Here is a 17139-nt window from a genome sequence, read left to right on the forward strand (position 1 = left end):
AAGTCTCAGTGGGTGAGTGACAACATCTTAATACTTTCAAGAGGAAGTTCAGTTTCATGCCCTTGAACTTGCACTTATGGCTCACTGTATACAACAGCAAAAATACTGTATAATTATCTTGTCCAGATTCTGTCACATCCACCTGCTTCAGTGTGACCTACGCTAAAGGGAGAATGTGTTCTTATAAGCAGAGATCAGTGGATGAGCCCTGCTCCATCACATACCCCAGAGGTTACGTTTTCTCAAACCTTCACACACAAACGCACAAACACTCCTCTCACCCTCACACCTCTGATGCTTTTAAGTTTTTTCATATAAGAGACGTGTAAGCTTGATCATGTCTTAACTTTTTAAATCTATTTTCACCTGCTCAATGGATCAGTGAGGTCTGTTCTATAAAATAATAATTACATCAACAAGATGAATAATGAGCAATTTATGTTTTTGATCCATTAAGTAAAATATTTTAACACGTTACTGTAACTGATGAAAATGATTTTTTAAATATCCTTACAGAACTACAAGTTCAAAAGACGGATGGAGACAGAACAGTCTTACTGACATGTCACACCAGCTGCCCTTTGAATGACTCCAAGACTTTCTACACCTGGTACAGAGATGGACACTTAGCAAACCCATTCATCTTGACTCAGTCTGTTAATGTATACGTCTTCTTTGATACAGGATTCACCTGTGCTGTCAAAGGCCATGAGGATCTGCTCTCTGCTGAATTCTGTGAGTAGGAACTTACTTAAGGTCTGATGTAACTTTGGACTCTCACTTCTGTTTTTTGCCTCCAATGTTAGAGAGGAAATGAAAATAACTTTGATACTTTTCATTGTTAGATTTGTGACAATACTATCAGAGGGGTTGGTACAATTTGATTTCCATTTTAGGCTGCAGTTTGTGATTAATAAATATCTTGCTAGGTGTGTTAAGGTCAGGGACAGAGGTCATCTGTTGAAAACCATAATACTGATGCATGCAGCGGATTGTTGTATGTCTACATATGACCCTTATGTAGCTCTCTTTGACTGACAGTATACTGCATCACCACATATCCCTTTATCTGCAGGAATGTGTTTTGAAAGTTTCTATATGACACTTAAATGTAGCTCCTGCCATTCTGTTGCATTTGTTCGTCCTAAATACAGTTTGGCTGACGCACACAATCACCATTACTCAAGAACAGCTATTATTTGAATAAATAATGTATTAAAGGAAACATATTTATTCCAACTTTTTCACCATCTTGGGGCCAGCGTCTACCGTCTGATTATGATGTAGTTTTTTTGGGGTGCAGTCAATGTTTCAGTGTAGCCAGCAATCATCGCAGAACGATAGCAGATGGGTCCTGGGACTGAGTAACAGCCTCTTGTGCCCTCCACACAGACCTTTTTCTGCACGCAGCCACTCTCAGACGTGATAAGGCAATGCTACTCAGACTACCAACTGAAAAGAGACTCCATTTTCTAAAAAATTTAAAAAAACTTTGTCAATTAATGAAAATACTCAAGCTTAAATGTCAATCCAGTGTTTTACCAATTTTTTGGGCCATACGTTTTAAACAGACACATTTGCTGCTCCTTACATGTCCTGATTCTAAATTTCAGGTCTTGAGGAAAATAACTGTTGGAGTGTCAATTATGTCAGCAGGAGAATCTGTGCACTTGAAGGCTCTTCATTAAGCATTGCAAGCAAATATTTGCATCCTGAAAATAAGCAGCCCAAGTATAAATTTTGGTACAGAACAAAGAAAGGTAGAGTGGAAAATGCTGAAAAGCTGATTGAGGCTGCGGGTCGAGTGGAGTATCAGGACACGAAGAATCGACACGTGCTCAAAATAACAAACCTGAAGAAGAATGACTCGGCAGAATACAGATTCACACTCCAGCAAGATGACAAAGGATGGAACATTGTCACTTTACCCGGAGTAACTGTTGTCGTCACAGGTAACTCTAAAATGTATTTTTCAAATGTGGTACTTAAAAACAGCTCCTCACTACACCCAAGAACTACAGCTGAAAGGTGAAAGCTTGAAATCTGTCATCAAGCCCTTAAAAAACTGCTAACTACCAATCTGCCATTTTCAGATCTGAGAGTGAAGATTACTCCTTCTGCAGTGGTGACAGAGGGCCAGAATGTCACACTGACCTGCAGTACCAGCTGTCCTCTGACTGACGACACAAACTACATTTGGTATCTGAACAGACGACCTCTGACCCCGCCGGAGTACCAAAACAAACACGTGGTTATAGACAAAGTCAGACTACAGCATGCAGGAAACTACTCCTGTGCTGTCACCACCCAGAGAGACATCAGATCTCATGAAAAGACTCTCACTGTCTCTAACGGGGGACTCTCTCTCAGTAACACAGGAAGATGGACACCAGCAGCAGCCGCAGGAGTCGGTGCTGCTCTCCTGGTTTTAATACTTCTCACTGTTGTCTTGTGGATCAGGTGAGCATCACTTCGCTTTGTTTCAGAGTCCTGACATTCACCCTCTAACCTGGCATCACCTATTGATTTTTACATTCATTCCACTATACAGAAGGAAGAGGTCTTCCAGTCAATCTCCCAGAACTGAAACATCATCCAACATGGAACAGGTAAAGTTGGATCACAGAAACACAAATAGGAGGAACACAATCCTTTAAGTGCAGAATGATGTCGAGTTATTTGTTTCGTCTCCTCAGCAGCTAAACCCTGGTTCAGTGTATGAGGAGATCTCAGCTCATCCTACAGAGCAGGATGATCTTCATTACAGCAGTGTTCACTACTCAAAGAACCACACAGATCCTCTCTACTCCACCGTCCAGCCACATCAGACCCAAGATCAGGAGCATGTTCTGTATGCTGCTGTCAACGTTAGTTAAAACTAAACACCTGAGTGAACATCTGTTATAATAATGAATGATTCAGAAAACTGTAAACTTCTTCATAAACATTGAGAGTAATATAGTGTGTTAAGTTCACTCATGTGCAGTGATGATAGCGGCCTTTGGTGGAGTCAGGTGCTCCTATGCACTCCTCATCAGTGCACTATTGTCTCTCATAGCATGTATTAGTTTCATGTTTAATATTTCATGTCTAAGTTAGACTTGTAGTTTTTAGTTTCATATTTAATGTTTCATGCTTGTACATAGAGAGCGAAGTTAAACCAAAGTCTAATTCCTTGTCTTTGTACATACCTGGCCAATAAAGCTGCTTCTGGTGTTTTAATGCTGATTTATTCAAGTTATTTTCAAGAATCTAATGTTGGTCAGCTCAAACAATCGGGATATGACGATCCACGTATACTACATGCATACTTCCTGAAAAGGTTACAATCTTCTCTGAATGTAGTGAAAGTGATTGTAGTGCCTCATTTAGACAAACACATTTTTATCTAAACAGACACTAACATTGAGGTGCGAGTTGTGGAAGTTTCGGACGTGTGCTCAAAGTGCCAAAGTAACAGATTGAATGTCCACATATTCCTTCCATTTGGATATCACATCCAATTATTAAACACGTTTTCTTGAACCACAATGTCCAATAATCCGTCCAATATTCCGGGATAATGCACACAAGCGGACACGGTTAAACGTTCCCAAGTTAACACGACACGGCACGGTCAAAAACTGTTTGCTTCAATACACACCTGCCCACAATCACCTGAAGCCTTGGCTATATACAGAACAAGGCTCCACCTAGTGTTCAGTTACCAAATTACAAATAGATACAGAACGATCTAAGTAACAGGAAATCTCAGGGCAGGAGAAATTAAAGACAAAATAAAAAGCACATTTTGGCTCCAACAGGGATCATCTCGAAGTTTTTCATATAATAAATGTCTGTTAAGTCCCTCTGTATCTCCAAATGAGGTAACACAAAGGTGATTGAACCGATGGTAGAGATAGACCGATATGGTTTTTTCAGGGCCGACACCGATACCGATTATTAGTAGTCCAGGAGGCCGATAACCGATATTTGGAGCCGATATTCATTTGCAGTAAAAGTGAAAATATTGGCGTCAAAATTTTGAATAATACAAACTCCAACACTTAACTTTGTTTAAATGCCTTTAAGCATATGTTTATTAAACAAACAAAAAGCGCAGGGAGTTCCCAGGGTCAGCAGCATCTCTTATAAAGTTAACTGAAAATTTAAATAAATAAATAAATAACTTCCTGAAGTTTTATAAAGTAAATAAAACAAAGTTAAATAAAATTTGCAAAGACATTAACTTTTTCTCCTCTCCGCCGTGTGTGTGAGCACTCTGCATGCACAGCTTTCACTGCTGATTGGCTGTTACCCGTGCCATGGCTAGGCGTGTAACCAATCAGTGCTGTGGGTGGGACAATGCTGGAGACAGAGTAGTGACTGCAGACAGAGAGGCGCGGCTGCATCGGAGCCAAAATAACCCAGTTTTAAATTGATCTCTTATCGGCCGTCGGATTAAAAAAACTAAAAACTAAAATTAAAAAAAATATATATTAAAAAAAAAAAAAAAAAAAAAAAAAAGGCAGATGCCGATATGCGTCAAAATGCCAATATGCGCCCGGCCGATAATCGGCTCGGCTGATAATCGGTCTATCCCTAACCGATGGCCCACTGATGAAAGCCTTTGCACTTGCAGTATACAGTGTTGTCATTTCTTCTTGTCAAGTCAAGTCAAGTCAAGTCACAGGTTATGTCAAGTCAAGTCGAGTCCTTAGTTAAGGCAAGTCAAGCCCCGAATGAAGTCACTTTTTTTCCACCCAAGATACAGCACTCTTGAAGAGACAAGGTATTTTATAACCTATAATTTATATTACCTGGTCAAAAAGTATGACAGTGAATTGTATCTGTATTATCTTGGCACAGACGCAGCCATGATGACGGTCTGGTCTGAGACCGTACTGAGTGGTAAAGAGTACGACTGATGAGGCTTCTCTTTGAGAAAAGACCATCAGGTAACGGCGGGCTTTGATGTAGCGTGTTGCCATAGCGAGGAGCTTGACTGACAGCCAGTCATCCAGTCATGACAATCACATACCGGGGAGCTTTTTGAGCCGTCCAATCATGATTCCCAGTTTGCGCTGCATACATACTTGATAGACAGAAACTTGACAACATTGAATTTTATCATTCTATATTTCACAGCTAACATTAAAACTTATGAACACAAGTCAGGTGAGTCATCATGCCTCAAGTCAAGTCAAGTCTCAAGTCAATTATTTTTTGTCAAGTCGCAAGTCATCAAAACAGTGACTCGAGTCGACTCAAGTCCAAGTCGCCATGACTCAAGTCCATATCTCTGGTATATAGAATTATTATAGACTGGGTGTCTGTGGGAAAAAAATCACCCATAGCCACGCAAAGCCTGCCTCTTAGTCACTGCACGCACGCACGCACACACACACACACACACACACACACGGCTGTGAAGTTCTAAGCAGCTACAATGGTCGGCTATACCATAAACCAAAAATCCATGCATTATCTCACACGTTGTAACTGTTATGAACACCATACATTTATGAACACTGTCTTTTGAATTTTCCTCATCTGATAAAACTGTGAAATTGAGATCAACTGGGCTTGAAGGGGGAGAGTTTCAGTCACATGTCCCATTAATAGCCTCACATCAGCAAACAAATACCAATCTAACTGGATACATACTACTTTGCAAGGGTGCTGAGAAAGGATGATCACCTGTTATACTCTGAGTTTCTCCCACTGACTGCACAATCACCTGCTGTGGTCATGTGCTATGATGATAGCGCCCTCTGGAGGTCAAGACAGAAGGTTGGTTACATTATAATAAGTGCAAACAAGCTGAAGGTTTAAATACTTATTTAAATACAGTTTAGAGATGATGAAGTGTTCACATAAATAGAAAAGAGGAAGGAAGTGTGCTTTCAGTTTCAGGGGTTTTAACGTCTCAAATGTAAACCCACAGACATTCTGCCCCCTCCTCCCTTTACTTCCTGACAGGGAGCTGCTGTTAGGTTTGGTCAGTGATATTTCATGTCCATTTTTTGGATACGTTTGTTTTGACTAAACTGTCGCGATAAGGCTGATACAAACACTTTATACTTCAGGATTACAAGGCGGAGGATCACTACAGCCATGTTTTTGGCAGAAATTGGATTTGTGTTAACGGGACTCATCCTGTGCATCACAGGTATGTCTGACTATTTCTGTTTTCTTTGAAGAAGATAAGGAACTATAAATACAACATGTAGCAATTATTACTTTGAACTGAGAAAAAAACAAAATGCCACAGACTAACTTAAGTGTAGTAGTACAATTGTAGAAAACTGTTTTTAGCTGTTAAACTTACAAGGCAGCCTTCAAGATTGTTACCATAACATTACTATTATTATTATCATTATCATTATTATTATTATTATTATCATTATTATTATTATTATTATTATTATTATCCACGTATGTTGTATAAAAGCACAATCTAAAAATGTATAAACCTGCCCTGATGTTTCCTTCTGTTAAAGGGGTTCTGGGACAAACAAACAGCATCTGTGCTTTAAAAGGTTCGTCAGTGACTCTGCCCTGCTCAGCTGAAAATCCCACGTCGAGTATGAGATGGTACACTGTACACTCGGATGGATATAAGGTTGAACAGAGTGAGATCTCAGATGGAAATCATGTATCGTACAACATGTCTGAAGAGAATCGGCCGACTCTGACAATCAAAGATGTGAGGGACAGCGATGAAAACGAGTATTGCTGCAGTGAGAATACTAAACAGCCACGCCTCTGTTGGATCAACAGAATTCAGCTCCAGGTTGCAGGTACAGTGTGGTTACTAAGTGGCTAATTTATAATATATTATATTTTCTAATTGATTCATAATATATTTTTATTTAAGGGCACGAGTTCTTACTTTACACATCATCATGTCAGACCTGCAGGTGAAGGTGATTCCTGCCACAGAGGGACAGACAGTAACACTGATGTGTAGCCTCAGCTGTCCTCTGACTGAAACCCCTGCAGCCTACGTCTGGTACAAGAACAGAGAGTATCTGTATGAGGACTGGTCTCACTGGTACCAACAGCTGGTCAGCAGTGATGAAGCAGTCAGATACTCCTGTGCTATCAAAGGCTACGAAGATCTCAGAGCCCCTGAAGTCTCAGTGGGTGAGTGACAGCATTTAGCTTCTTATCATGTTATGCAACATCTGTCACATTCAGAGTTTTCACAAAAAGGCAGAGGGCCCAGATGCAGACTCTGCAGATTGATTTCAACAAAAAGTCAAAATCCAAAAGGCAGATGAAAAGGCTTTCTTTGTAATTGAGTCCAGGTAAATCAAAATCCAAAAGGAAATGATAAGGTCCAACTTAAAGTCAAATTACACGGGTGAAAAAAAGAAAGGCAAGAAAGGGCTGACGAAAGGGTTGACAAAAGTTGACGAAGACGAACTGGCAAAGAAACAGGGGAAGACAAGGACTAGCTGTACAGTGCGTTTAAATGTTATTTATTTCATAGTCATTGCCTGTTTTAAAACTCACCATGAGAAAAAGTTTAATGCAACTGCATTTCGGCAAAATGTAAAATACAATTTGGCAAACATGAAATAAAATATAAAGTGAATCCCCCTATTATGGTCAGATCTTGATAATTCTGTCAGGAGGCAGAGAGAGAGCAGCTTAAGTGAAGAGGTAAAGCTGTCTCTCTCTTTCATTCGATTTCTGCCTGGACAACATTATACAACCAGTAGTACCAGACATTATATTTTTTGTTTTCATTTACAAATAAAGACACTTCCATCACAAACTGGGGCCTAAAATAAACCACAAATACAGGAAATAAAGGTTTTGACACTCAAAATTTCCTGGGGGAGACCCCCCAACATACAAGCACACACTATATTTCCTTATCAATATTGAAGTATTCATTATTATTATTGTTAAATAATGAGAGCTCTGTATAAAAGTTATTAGTGCTGTTGTAAAAAGGATTTAGCCTAATTGTATTTTCTTTATTTGATTTGACAGAAGTTCAGAATGTATACATGTATGGTACTATCAGAACGCAGGTCAGACATTATGATGTTCCGGACCTTTGCCTGAGAAAAATAATCTCAAACTGGCCCTCTTTCAAGTTTAATTGAGTTCCCCTGGTCCTTCGGGTCGAAAGCAGCACTGAGATCTAACAGGACGAGTACAGAGAGTCTGAAGCAAAAAGTAGTTCATTTAACTCTCACAAGGGCTGTCTCAGTGCTGTGGTGGACTCTAAATCCTGACTGAAAGTCCTCAAATAAACTGTTGTTTCGAAGAAAGTCACATAATTGATTAGCGACTGCTTTCTTGAGGATCTTTGAAATAAAAGATAAAGCGAGCTGGGTCGTGAAAGGAAACGAAAATAGGTTTGTTTGTAAGTGACATTTAGTTCATCACTTATGTGGTTATTTATTAAAGGCTTTAAGAGATGTTTATGTTTTTGTGACTTTTTTTAGTTTGCTAAAATATGTAAACACTGTAATGTAAGACAAACAAAAACATACTGCAGGTCGGCATTTTTTGTTCTTTCTTGTTCCAGGGCAACTTGTGATGCCATCATAGTCAATCAATCAAATTTTATGTGTATAGTGCCAAATCATAACAACAGTGACAAAGTAAAACAGGAAATGAGGACTGAAGTACATAACTAAACAAGAATAGTTATGAGAATTCATGATGTCTTAATACTTTCAAGAGGAAGTTCAGTTTCATGCCCTTGAACTGGCACTTCACTTTATAAAGCTCACGTATTGGGTTACGTGCAATATATGTTTGTGGTTTTTCACTGGCATGTTCTCTTGTCTACATGTGGATTGTGTTTTGTCTTTAATTTACTGATCCTACTGTATTGGCAGTGAAGTGTGTGCAGCATTGGAGTCCAAGACAAATTTCCTTAAGGGGACAATAAAGTGTATCATATCGTATCGTATCACTGTATACAACAGCAAAAATCCTGTGTCTTTTTGTTGTCCAGATTCTGTCACATCCACCTGCTTCAGTGTGACCTACGCTAAAGGGAGAATGTGTTCTTATAAGCAGAGATCAGTGGATGAGCCCTGCTCCATCACATACCCCAGAGGTTACGTTTTCTCAAACCTTCACACACAAACGCACAAACACTCCTCTCACCCTCACACCTCTGATGCTTTTAAGTTTTTTTCATATAAGAGATGTGTAAGCTTGATCATGTCTTAACTTTTTAAATCTATTTTTACCTGCTCAATGGATCAGTGAGGTCTGTTCTATAAAATAAAAATTACATCAACAAGATGAATAATGAGCAATTTATGTTTTTGATCCATTAAGTAAAATATTTTAACACGTTACTGTAACTGATGAAAAGGATTTTTTAAATATCCTTACAGAACTACAAGTTCAAAAGACGGATGGAGACAGAACTTACTTAGTCTTACTGACATGTCACACCAGCTGCCCTTTGAATGACTCCAAGACTTCCTACACCTGGTACAAAGATGGATACTCAGTTAACACAAACAGCTTAACTCAACTTTATGTTTACGACTTTTATGAAGGAGTCACCTGTGCTGTCAAAGGCCATGAGGATCTGCTCTCTGCTGAATTCTGTGAGTAGAAACTCACTTATGCTCTGTTGTAACTTTGACAAAATAAAAACATAATATGGATAATGGTCAAACATCAAAAGTAGAACAATGATTAACATTGTTTGATTTGTGACTACACTACCAGAGGGGTTGATACAATTTGGTTTTCATTTGAGGCTACAGTTTGTGATTATTAAATATCTTGCTAGCTGTGTCATTGGGTGATGGAGGTGAACGCAGGAAACCGCATGCTCTGATTGGTGTTCGTCTAGATATGACTATCATGCAGCTTTTTCTTCATTTAGAGTGTTTCGTATCCCTACCATATCCGTTCAATTGCTGTAATATTTTGTGGATAATTCAGTGTGTAGCATTGTTCCCATACAGCACTTGAAATGTAGCTACTGCCATCTTGCGCCATTTGTTTGTTAGTACAAAATACAGTTTTGGTGAGAGTTGAGTACAAGTTGACTGCATTGTCTGAATGAACCAGGAACCGCAATAAGAAGCCTTGTGAATGACGCTATCTACCAAACAACTTCCTAGAAATGTAAATAATAAAGTAAAAAAAGAAATGCTAAACAGCTACCCCTGAAACACTTCAAAATAAAAGCATTGTGAACAAATGAGGGGAGTCATAACGCTGGATTGGAGAGATATCAATATTGCTGTCAGAGATCAAGATATTACAATTTCATATTGAAGGCTAGAGCTATATTTTTTTTTATTTTTCATCCTTAAATTTACTTGAAATTGTTCAGTTTGCACTAAAGTTCTCAATAAATAAGAACATACTCAGTACTTTCTATTTGTCAAGTATTTAATTCACACAAGATTATCCAAAAAAGACCATGTGGTTATTTCATATAGACTAAATATTTGTTAAATTACCAGGAAACAATCTATATTGTGGTAAATATCATTATCGAGATATGAAAACTCACATATCATGATATTGCTTTTTTTTTAATAGCCAGCTCAAGCGTGATTGGTCGATACTTCTCTGACTAAAAACAGAAACAAGAGTGCTAACAACAATAAACTCTTGTCCTCCATCTACAGATCCTGCATTTATATTCAGATATCTGTTTAGAGATTATTTTCCTCAACTCAAGCCATTGTTTCACGTTATTGTTATACAGTTATCACCAAAGTAATGGATGATTTTAACCAAGTTTTCTTTTGATCATAATCTGTGCTTTATTTGTTTATTTTTTTAACGATTTATCAGAACGCTAAGAATTATACTTTGTATGTGAAAATAAAAACATTCAAACTTTATTGTTATCGAATGTTTTACTGATTTTACATGGCCATATATTTTCAACAGACATGGTTGCTGCTCTGATTCTGTATTTCAGGTCCTGACTGGTACTGTTGGAGAGTCAATTATGTCAGCAGGAGAATCTGTGCACTGGAAGGCTCTTCAGTGAGAATAGTAAGTGAATATTTGCATCCTAACGACCAGAAACCAACTAAATTTTGGTACAGAACAAAGAAAGGTAGAGTGGAAAATGTTGAAGAGCTGACTGAGGCTGCAGGACGAGTGGAGTATCAGGACAACATGAAGAACCAACACGTGCTCAAAATTACAAACCTGAAGAAGAATGACTCGGCAGAATACAGATTCACACTCCAACAATTCAACCCACGACGGGGGAAGGCCAATATACCCGGAGTAACTGTTGTCGTCACAGGTAACTGAAAAAGTGTTGCTTCCACACAGCTCCTCACTATACACGGCAACGACAGCTGAAAGGTGAAAGCTTGAAATCTGTCATCAAGCCCTTAAAAAACTGCTAACTACCAATCTGCCATTTTCAGATCTGAGAGTGAAGATTACTCCTTCTGCAGTGGTGACAGAGGGCCAGAATGTCACACTGACCTGCAGTACCAGCTGTCCTCTGACTGACGACACAAACTACATTTGGTATCTGAACAGACGACCTCTGACCCCGCCGGAGTACCAAAACAAACACCTGGTTATAGACAAAGTTAGAATACAGCATGCAGGAAACTACTCCTGTGCTGTCACCACCCAGAGAGACATCAGATCTCATGAAAAGACTCTCACTGTCTCTAACGGGGGACTCTCTCTCAGTAACACAGGAAGATGGACACCAGCAGCAGCCGCAGGAGTCGGTGCTGCTCTCCTGGTTTTAATACTTCTCACTGTTGTCTTGTGGATCAGGTGAGCATCACTTTGCTTTGTTTCAGAGTCCTGACATTCACCCTCTAACCTGGCATCACCTATTGATTTTTACATTCATTCCACTATACAGAAGGAAGAGGTCTTCCAGTCAATCTCCTGGAACTGAAACATCATCCAACATGGAACAGGTAAAGTTGGATCACAGAAACACAAATAGGAGGAACACAATCCTTTAAGTGCAGAATGATGTTGAGTTATTTGTTTCGTCTCCTCAGCAGCTAAACCCTGGTTCAGTGTATGAGGAGATCTCAGCTCATCCTACAGAGCAGGATGATCTTCTGTACAGCACTGTTCACTACTCAAAGAACCACACAGATCCTCTCTACTCCACCGTCCAGCCACATCAGACCCAAGATCAGGAGCATGTTCTGTATGCTGCTGTCAACTTTAGGTAAAACTAAACACCTGAGTGAACATCTGTTATAATAATGAATGATTCAGAAAACTGTAAACTTCTTCATAAACACTGAGAGTAATATAGTGTGTTAAGTTCACTCATGTGCAGTGATGATAGCGGCCTTTGGTGGAGTCAGGTGCTCCTATGCACTCCTCATCAGTGCACTATTGTCTCTCATAGCATGTATTAGTTTCATGTTTAATATTTCATGTCTAAGTTAGACTTGTAGTTTTTAGTTTCATATTTAATGTTTCATGCTTGTACATAGAGAGCGAAGTTAAACCAAAGTCTAATTCCTTGTCTTTGTACATACCTGGCCAATAAAGCTGCTTCTGGTGTTTTAATGCTGATTTATTCAAGTTATTATCAAGAATCTAATGTTGGTCAGCTCAAACAATCGGGATATGACGATCCACGTATACTACATGCATACTTCCTGAAAAGGTTACAATCTTCTCTGAATGTAGTGAAAGTGATTGTAGTGCCTCATTTAGACAAACACATTTTTATCTAAACAGACACTAACATTGAGGTGCGAGTTGTGGAAGTTTCGGACGTGTGCTCAAAGTGCCAAAGTAACAGATTGAATGTCCACATATTCCTTCCATTTGGATATCACATCCAATTATTAAACACGTTTTCATGAACCACAATGTCCAATAATCCGTCCAATATTCCGGGATAATGCACACAAGCGACCACGGTTAAACGTTCCCAAGTTAACACGACACGGCACGGTCAAAAACTGTTTGCTTCAATACACACCTGCCCACAATCACCTGAAGCCTTGGCTATATACAGAACAAGGCTCCACCTAGTGTTCAGTTACCAAATTACAAATAAATACAGAACGATCTAAGTAACAGGAAATCTCAGGGCAGGAGAAATTAAAGACAAAATAAAAAGCACATTTTGGCTCCAACAGGGATCATCTCGAAGTTTTTCATATAATAAATGTCTGTTAAGTCCCTCTGTATCTCCAAATGAGGTAACACAAAGGTGATTGAACCGATGGTAGAGATAGACCGATATGGTTTTTTCAGGGCCGACACCGATACCGATTATTAGTAGTCCAGGAGGCCGATAACCGATATTTGGAGCCGATATTCATTTGCAGTAAAAGTGAAAATATTGGCGTCAAAATTTTGAATAATACAAACTCCAACACTTCACTTTGTTTAAATGCCTTTAAGCATATGTTTATTAAACAAACAAAAAGCGCAGGGAGTTCCCAGGGTCAGCAGCATCTCTTATAAAGTTAACTGAAAATTTAAATAAATAAATAAATAACTTCCTGAAGTTTTATAAAGTAAATAAAACAAAGTTAAATAAAATTTGCAAAGACATTAACTTTTTCTCCTCTCCGCCGTGTGTGTGAGCACTGCATGCACAGCTTTCACTGCTGATTGGCTGTTACCCGTGCCATGGCTAGGCGTGTAACCAATCAGTGCTGTGGGTGGGACAATGCTGGAGACAGAGTAGTGACTGCAGACAGAGAGGCGCGGCTGCATCGGAGCCAAAATAACCCAGTTTTAAATTGATCTCTTATCGGCCGTCGGATTAAAAAAACTAAAAACTAAAATTAAAAAAAATATATATTAAAAAAAAAAAAAAAAAAAAAAAAAAAGGCAGATGCCGATATGCGTCAAAATGCCAATATGCGCCCGGCCGATAATCGGCTCGGCTGATAATCGGTCTATCCCTAACCGATGGCCCACTGATGAAAGCCTTTGCACTTGCAGTACACAGTGTTGTCATTTCTTCTTGTCAAGTCAAGTCAAGTCAAGTCACAGGTTATGTCAAGTCAAGTCGAGTCCTTAGTTAAGGCAAGTCAAGCCCCGAATGAAGTCACTTTTTTTCCACCCAAGATACAGCACTCTTGAAGAGACAAGGTATTTTATAACCTATAATTTATATTACCTGGTCAAAAAGTATGACAGTGAATTGTATCTGTATTATCTTGGCACAGACGCAGCCATGATGACGGTCTGGTCTGAGACCGTACTGAGTGGTAAAGAGTACGACTGATGAGGCTTCTCTTTGAGAAAAGACCATCAGGTAACGGCGGGCTTTGATGTAGCGTGTTGCCATAGCGAGGAGCTTGACTGACAGCCAGTCATCCAGTCATGACAATCACATACCGGGGAGCTTTTTGAGCCGTCCAATCATGATTCCCAGTTTGCGCTGCATACATACTTGATAGACAGAAACTTGACAACATTGAATTTTATCATTCTATATTTCACAGCTAACATTAAAACTTATGAACACAAGTCAGGTGAGTCATCATGCCTCAAGTCAAGTCAAGTCTCAAGTCAATTATTTTTTGTCAAGTCGCAAGTCATCAAAACAGTGACTCGAGTCGACTCAAGTCCAAGTCGCCATGACTCAAGTCCATATCTCTGGTATATAGAATTATTATAGACTGGGTGTCTGTGGGAAAAAAATCACCCATAGCCACGCAAAGCCTGCCTCTTAGTCACTGCACGCACGCACGCACACACACACACACACACACACACACGGCTGTGAAGTTCTAAGCAGCTACAATGGTCGGCTATACCATAAACCAAAAATCCATGCATTATCTCACACGTTGTTACTGTTATGAACACCATACATTTATGAACACTGTCTTTTGAATTTTCCTCATCTGATAAAACTGTGAAATTGAGATCAACTGGGCTTGAAGGGGGAGAGTTTCAGTCACATGTCCCATTAATAGCCTCACATCAGCAAACAAATACCAATCTAACTGGATACATACTACTTTGCAAGGGTGCTGAGAAAGGATGATCACCTGTTATACTCTGAGTTTCTCCCACTGACTGCACAATCACCTGCTGTGGTCATGTGCTATGATGATAGCGCCCTCTGGAGGACAACACAGAAGGTTGGTTACATTATAATAAGTGCAAACAAGCTGAAGGTTTAAATACTTTTTAAATACAGTTTAGAGATGATGAAGTGTTCACATAAATAAAAGAGGAAGGAGGTGTGCTTTCAGTTTCAGGGGTTTTAACGTCTCAAATGTAAACCCACAGACATTCTGCCCCCTCCTCCCTTTACTTCCTGACAGGGAGCTGCTGTTAGGTTTGATCAGTGATATTTCATGTCCATTTTTTGGATACGTTTGTTTTGACTAAACTGTCGTGATAAGGCTGATACAAACACTTTATACTTCAGGATTACAAGGCGGAGGATCACTACAGCCATGTTTTTGGCAGAAATTGGATTTGTGTTAACGGGACTCATCCTGTGCATCACAGGTATGTCTGACTATTTATGTTTTCTTTGAAGAAGATAAGGAACTATAAATACAACATGTAGCAATTATTACTTTGAACTGAGAAAAAAACAAAATGCCACAGACTAACTTAAGTGTAGTAGTACAATTGTAGAAAACTGTTTTTAACTGTTAAACTTAAATTAACTTGATTAATTAAAGTGATAAACAAAAATGAAGGGTTACATGTCAGCCTTCAAGATGGTTGTATTGCAACATACCAGAATTATCCACGTATGTTGTATAAAAGCACAATCTAAAAATGTATAAACCTGCCCTGATGTTTCCTTCTGTTAAAGGGGTTCTGGGACAAACAAACAGCATCTGTGCTTTAAAAGGTTCGTCAGTGAATCTGCCCTGCTCAGCTGAAAATCCCACTTCGAGTACAAAATGGTACACTGTACACTGGAAAGGATATAGGTATGAACAGAAAGAGATCTCTGCAGGTGGAAATCATGTCACTTACAACATGTCTGAAGAGAATCGGCCGACTCTGACAATCAAAGATGTGAGGGACAGCGATGAAAACGAGTATTGTTGCAGTGAGAATACTAAACAGCCACGCCTCTGTTACAACAACAGAATTCAGCTCCAGGTTGCAGGTACAGTGATGGTTACTAAGTGGCTAATTTATAACATATTATATTTTCTAATTTACTCATAATATATTTTTATTTAAGGGCACGAGTTCTTACTTTACACATCATCATGTCAGACCTGCAGGTGAAGGTGATTCCTGCCACAGAGGGACAGACAGTAACACTGATGTGTAACATCAGCTGTCCTCTGACTGAAACCCCTGCAGCCTACGTCTGGTACAAGAACAGAGAGTATCTGTATGAGGACTGGTCTCACTGGTACCAACAGCTGGTCAGCAGTGATGAAGCAGTCAGATACTCCTGTGCTATCAAAGGCTACGAAGATCTCAGAGCCCCTGAAGTCTCAGTGGGTGAGTGACAGCATTTAGCTTCTTATCATGTTATGCAACATCTGTCACATTCAGAGTTTTCACAAAAAGGCAGAGGGCCCAGATGCAGACTCTGCAGATTGATTTCAACAAAAAGTCAAAATCCAAAAGGCAGATGAAAAGGCTTTCTTTGTAATTGAGTCCAGGTAAATCAAAATCCAAAAGGAAATGATAAGGTCCAACTTAAAGTCAAATTACACGGGTGAAAAAAAGAAAGGGAAGAAAGGGATGAGATACATATATAAATTTACATATATTTATTAAAGTGGTATTCAAGTTTGAAAAAAAAAAAAAAAACTAAAAGTAGATAAAGCGAGCTGGGAGGTGAAAGGAACTGAAAATAGGTTTGTTTGTAAGTGACATTTAGTTCATCACGTATGTGGTTATTTATTAAAGGCTTTAAGAGATGTTTATGTTTTTGTGACTTTTTATAGTTTGCTAAAATATGTAAACACTGTTCTTTTTTTTTTTTTATTGCGCATCTTGTTCAAGGGCAACTTGTGATGTCATCATAGTCAATCAATCAAATTTTATGTGTATAGTGCCAAATCACAATCAAAGTTATCTCAAGACACTTTACAAGAAGATCAGGTCTAGACTCTACTCTTTGTTCTGTTACTTAGAGAGAGACCCAACATGAATCCACCACGAGTAGCACTTAGCAACATTCTGCACTCACACGTTGGGATTAGACCAAAGTGACAACAGTGACAAAGTAAAACA

The 17139-nt window shown here is 39.1% G+C and overlaps 1 protein-coding gene and 1 long non-coding RNA gene across 2 annotated transcripts; both read left to right on the top strand.

Moving 5' to 3' along the window:
* Positions 1-585: 585 nt before the first annotated feature.
* Positions 586-12495, top strand: LOC138595038 (contactin-2-like). The gene is made up of 11 exons (XM_069666355.1): positions 586-610; positions 685-735; positions 1614-1952; positions 2094-2460; positions 2552-2609; positions 2697-2867; positions 9320-9575; positions 10916-11251; positions 11379-11745; positions 11837-11894; positions 11982-12495. The coding sequence occupies exons 1-11, from the start codon at positions 586-588 to the stop codon at positions 12159-12161; spliced, it is 2208 nt and encodes a 735-aa protein (XP_069522456.1). The 3' UTR covers positions 12162-12495.
* Positions 5984-7094, top strand: LOC138594945 (uncharacterized). The gene is made up of 3 exons (XR_011308449.1): positions 5984-6151; positions 6483-6782; positions 6895-7094. It is a non-coding gene; the product is annotated as an uncharacterized lncRNA (long non-coding RNA).
* Positions 12496-17139: the final 4644 nt, after the last annotated feature.

The sequence above is a fragment of the Semicossyphus pulcher genome, unplaced genomic scaffold (assembly GCF_022749685.1).
Source record: "Semicossyphus pulcher isolate SPU_LCO1_2020_fin unplaced genomic scaffold, fSemPul1.0.p SCAF_17, whole genome shotgun sequence".
Classification (NCBI taxonomy): domain Eukaryota; kingdom Metazoa; phylum Chordata; class Actinopteri; order Labriformes; family Labridae; genus Semicossyphus; species Semicossyphus pulcher.

Coding starts and splice junctions, on each gene's coding strand:
- LOC138595038 (XM_069666355.1), top strand. CDS start 586: ATGACTCCAAGACTTTCTACACCTG. Junction 611..684: donor TCCAAGACTTTCTACACCTG/GTACAGAGATGG, acceptor TCTTTGATACAG/GATTCACCTGTGCTGTCAAA. Junction 11,252..11,378: donor AGTAACTGTTGTCGTCACAG/GTAACTGAAAAA, acceptor TGCCATTTTCAG/ATCTGAGAGTGAAGATTACT.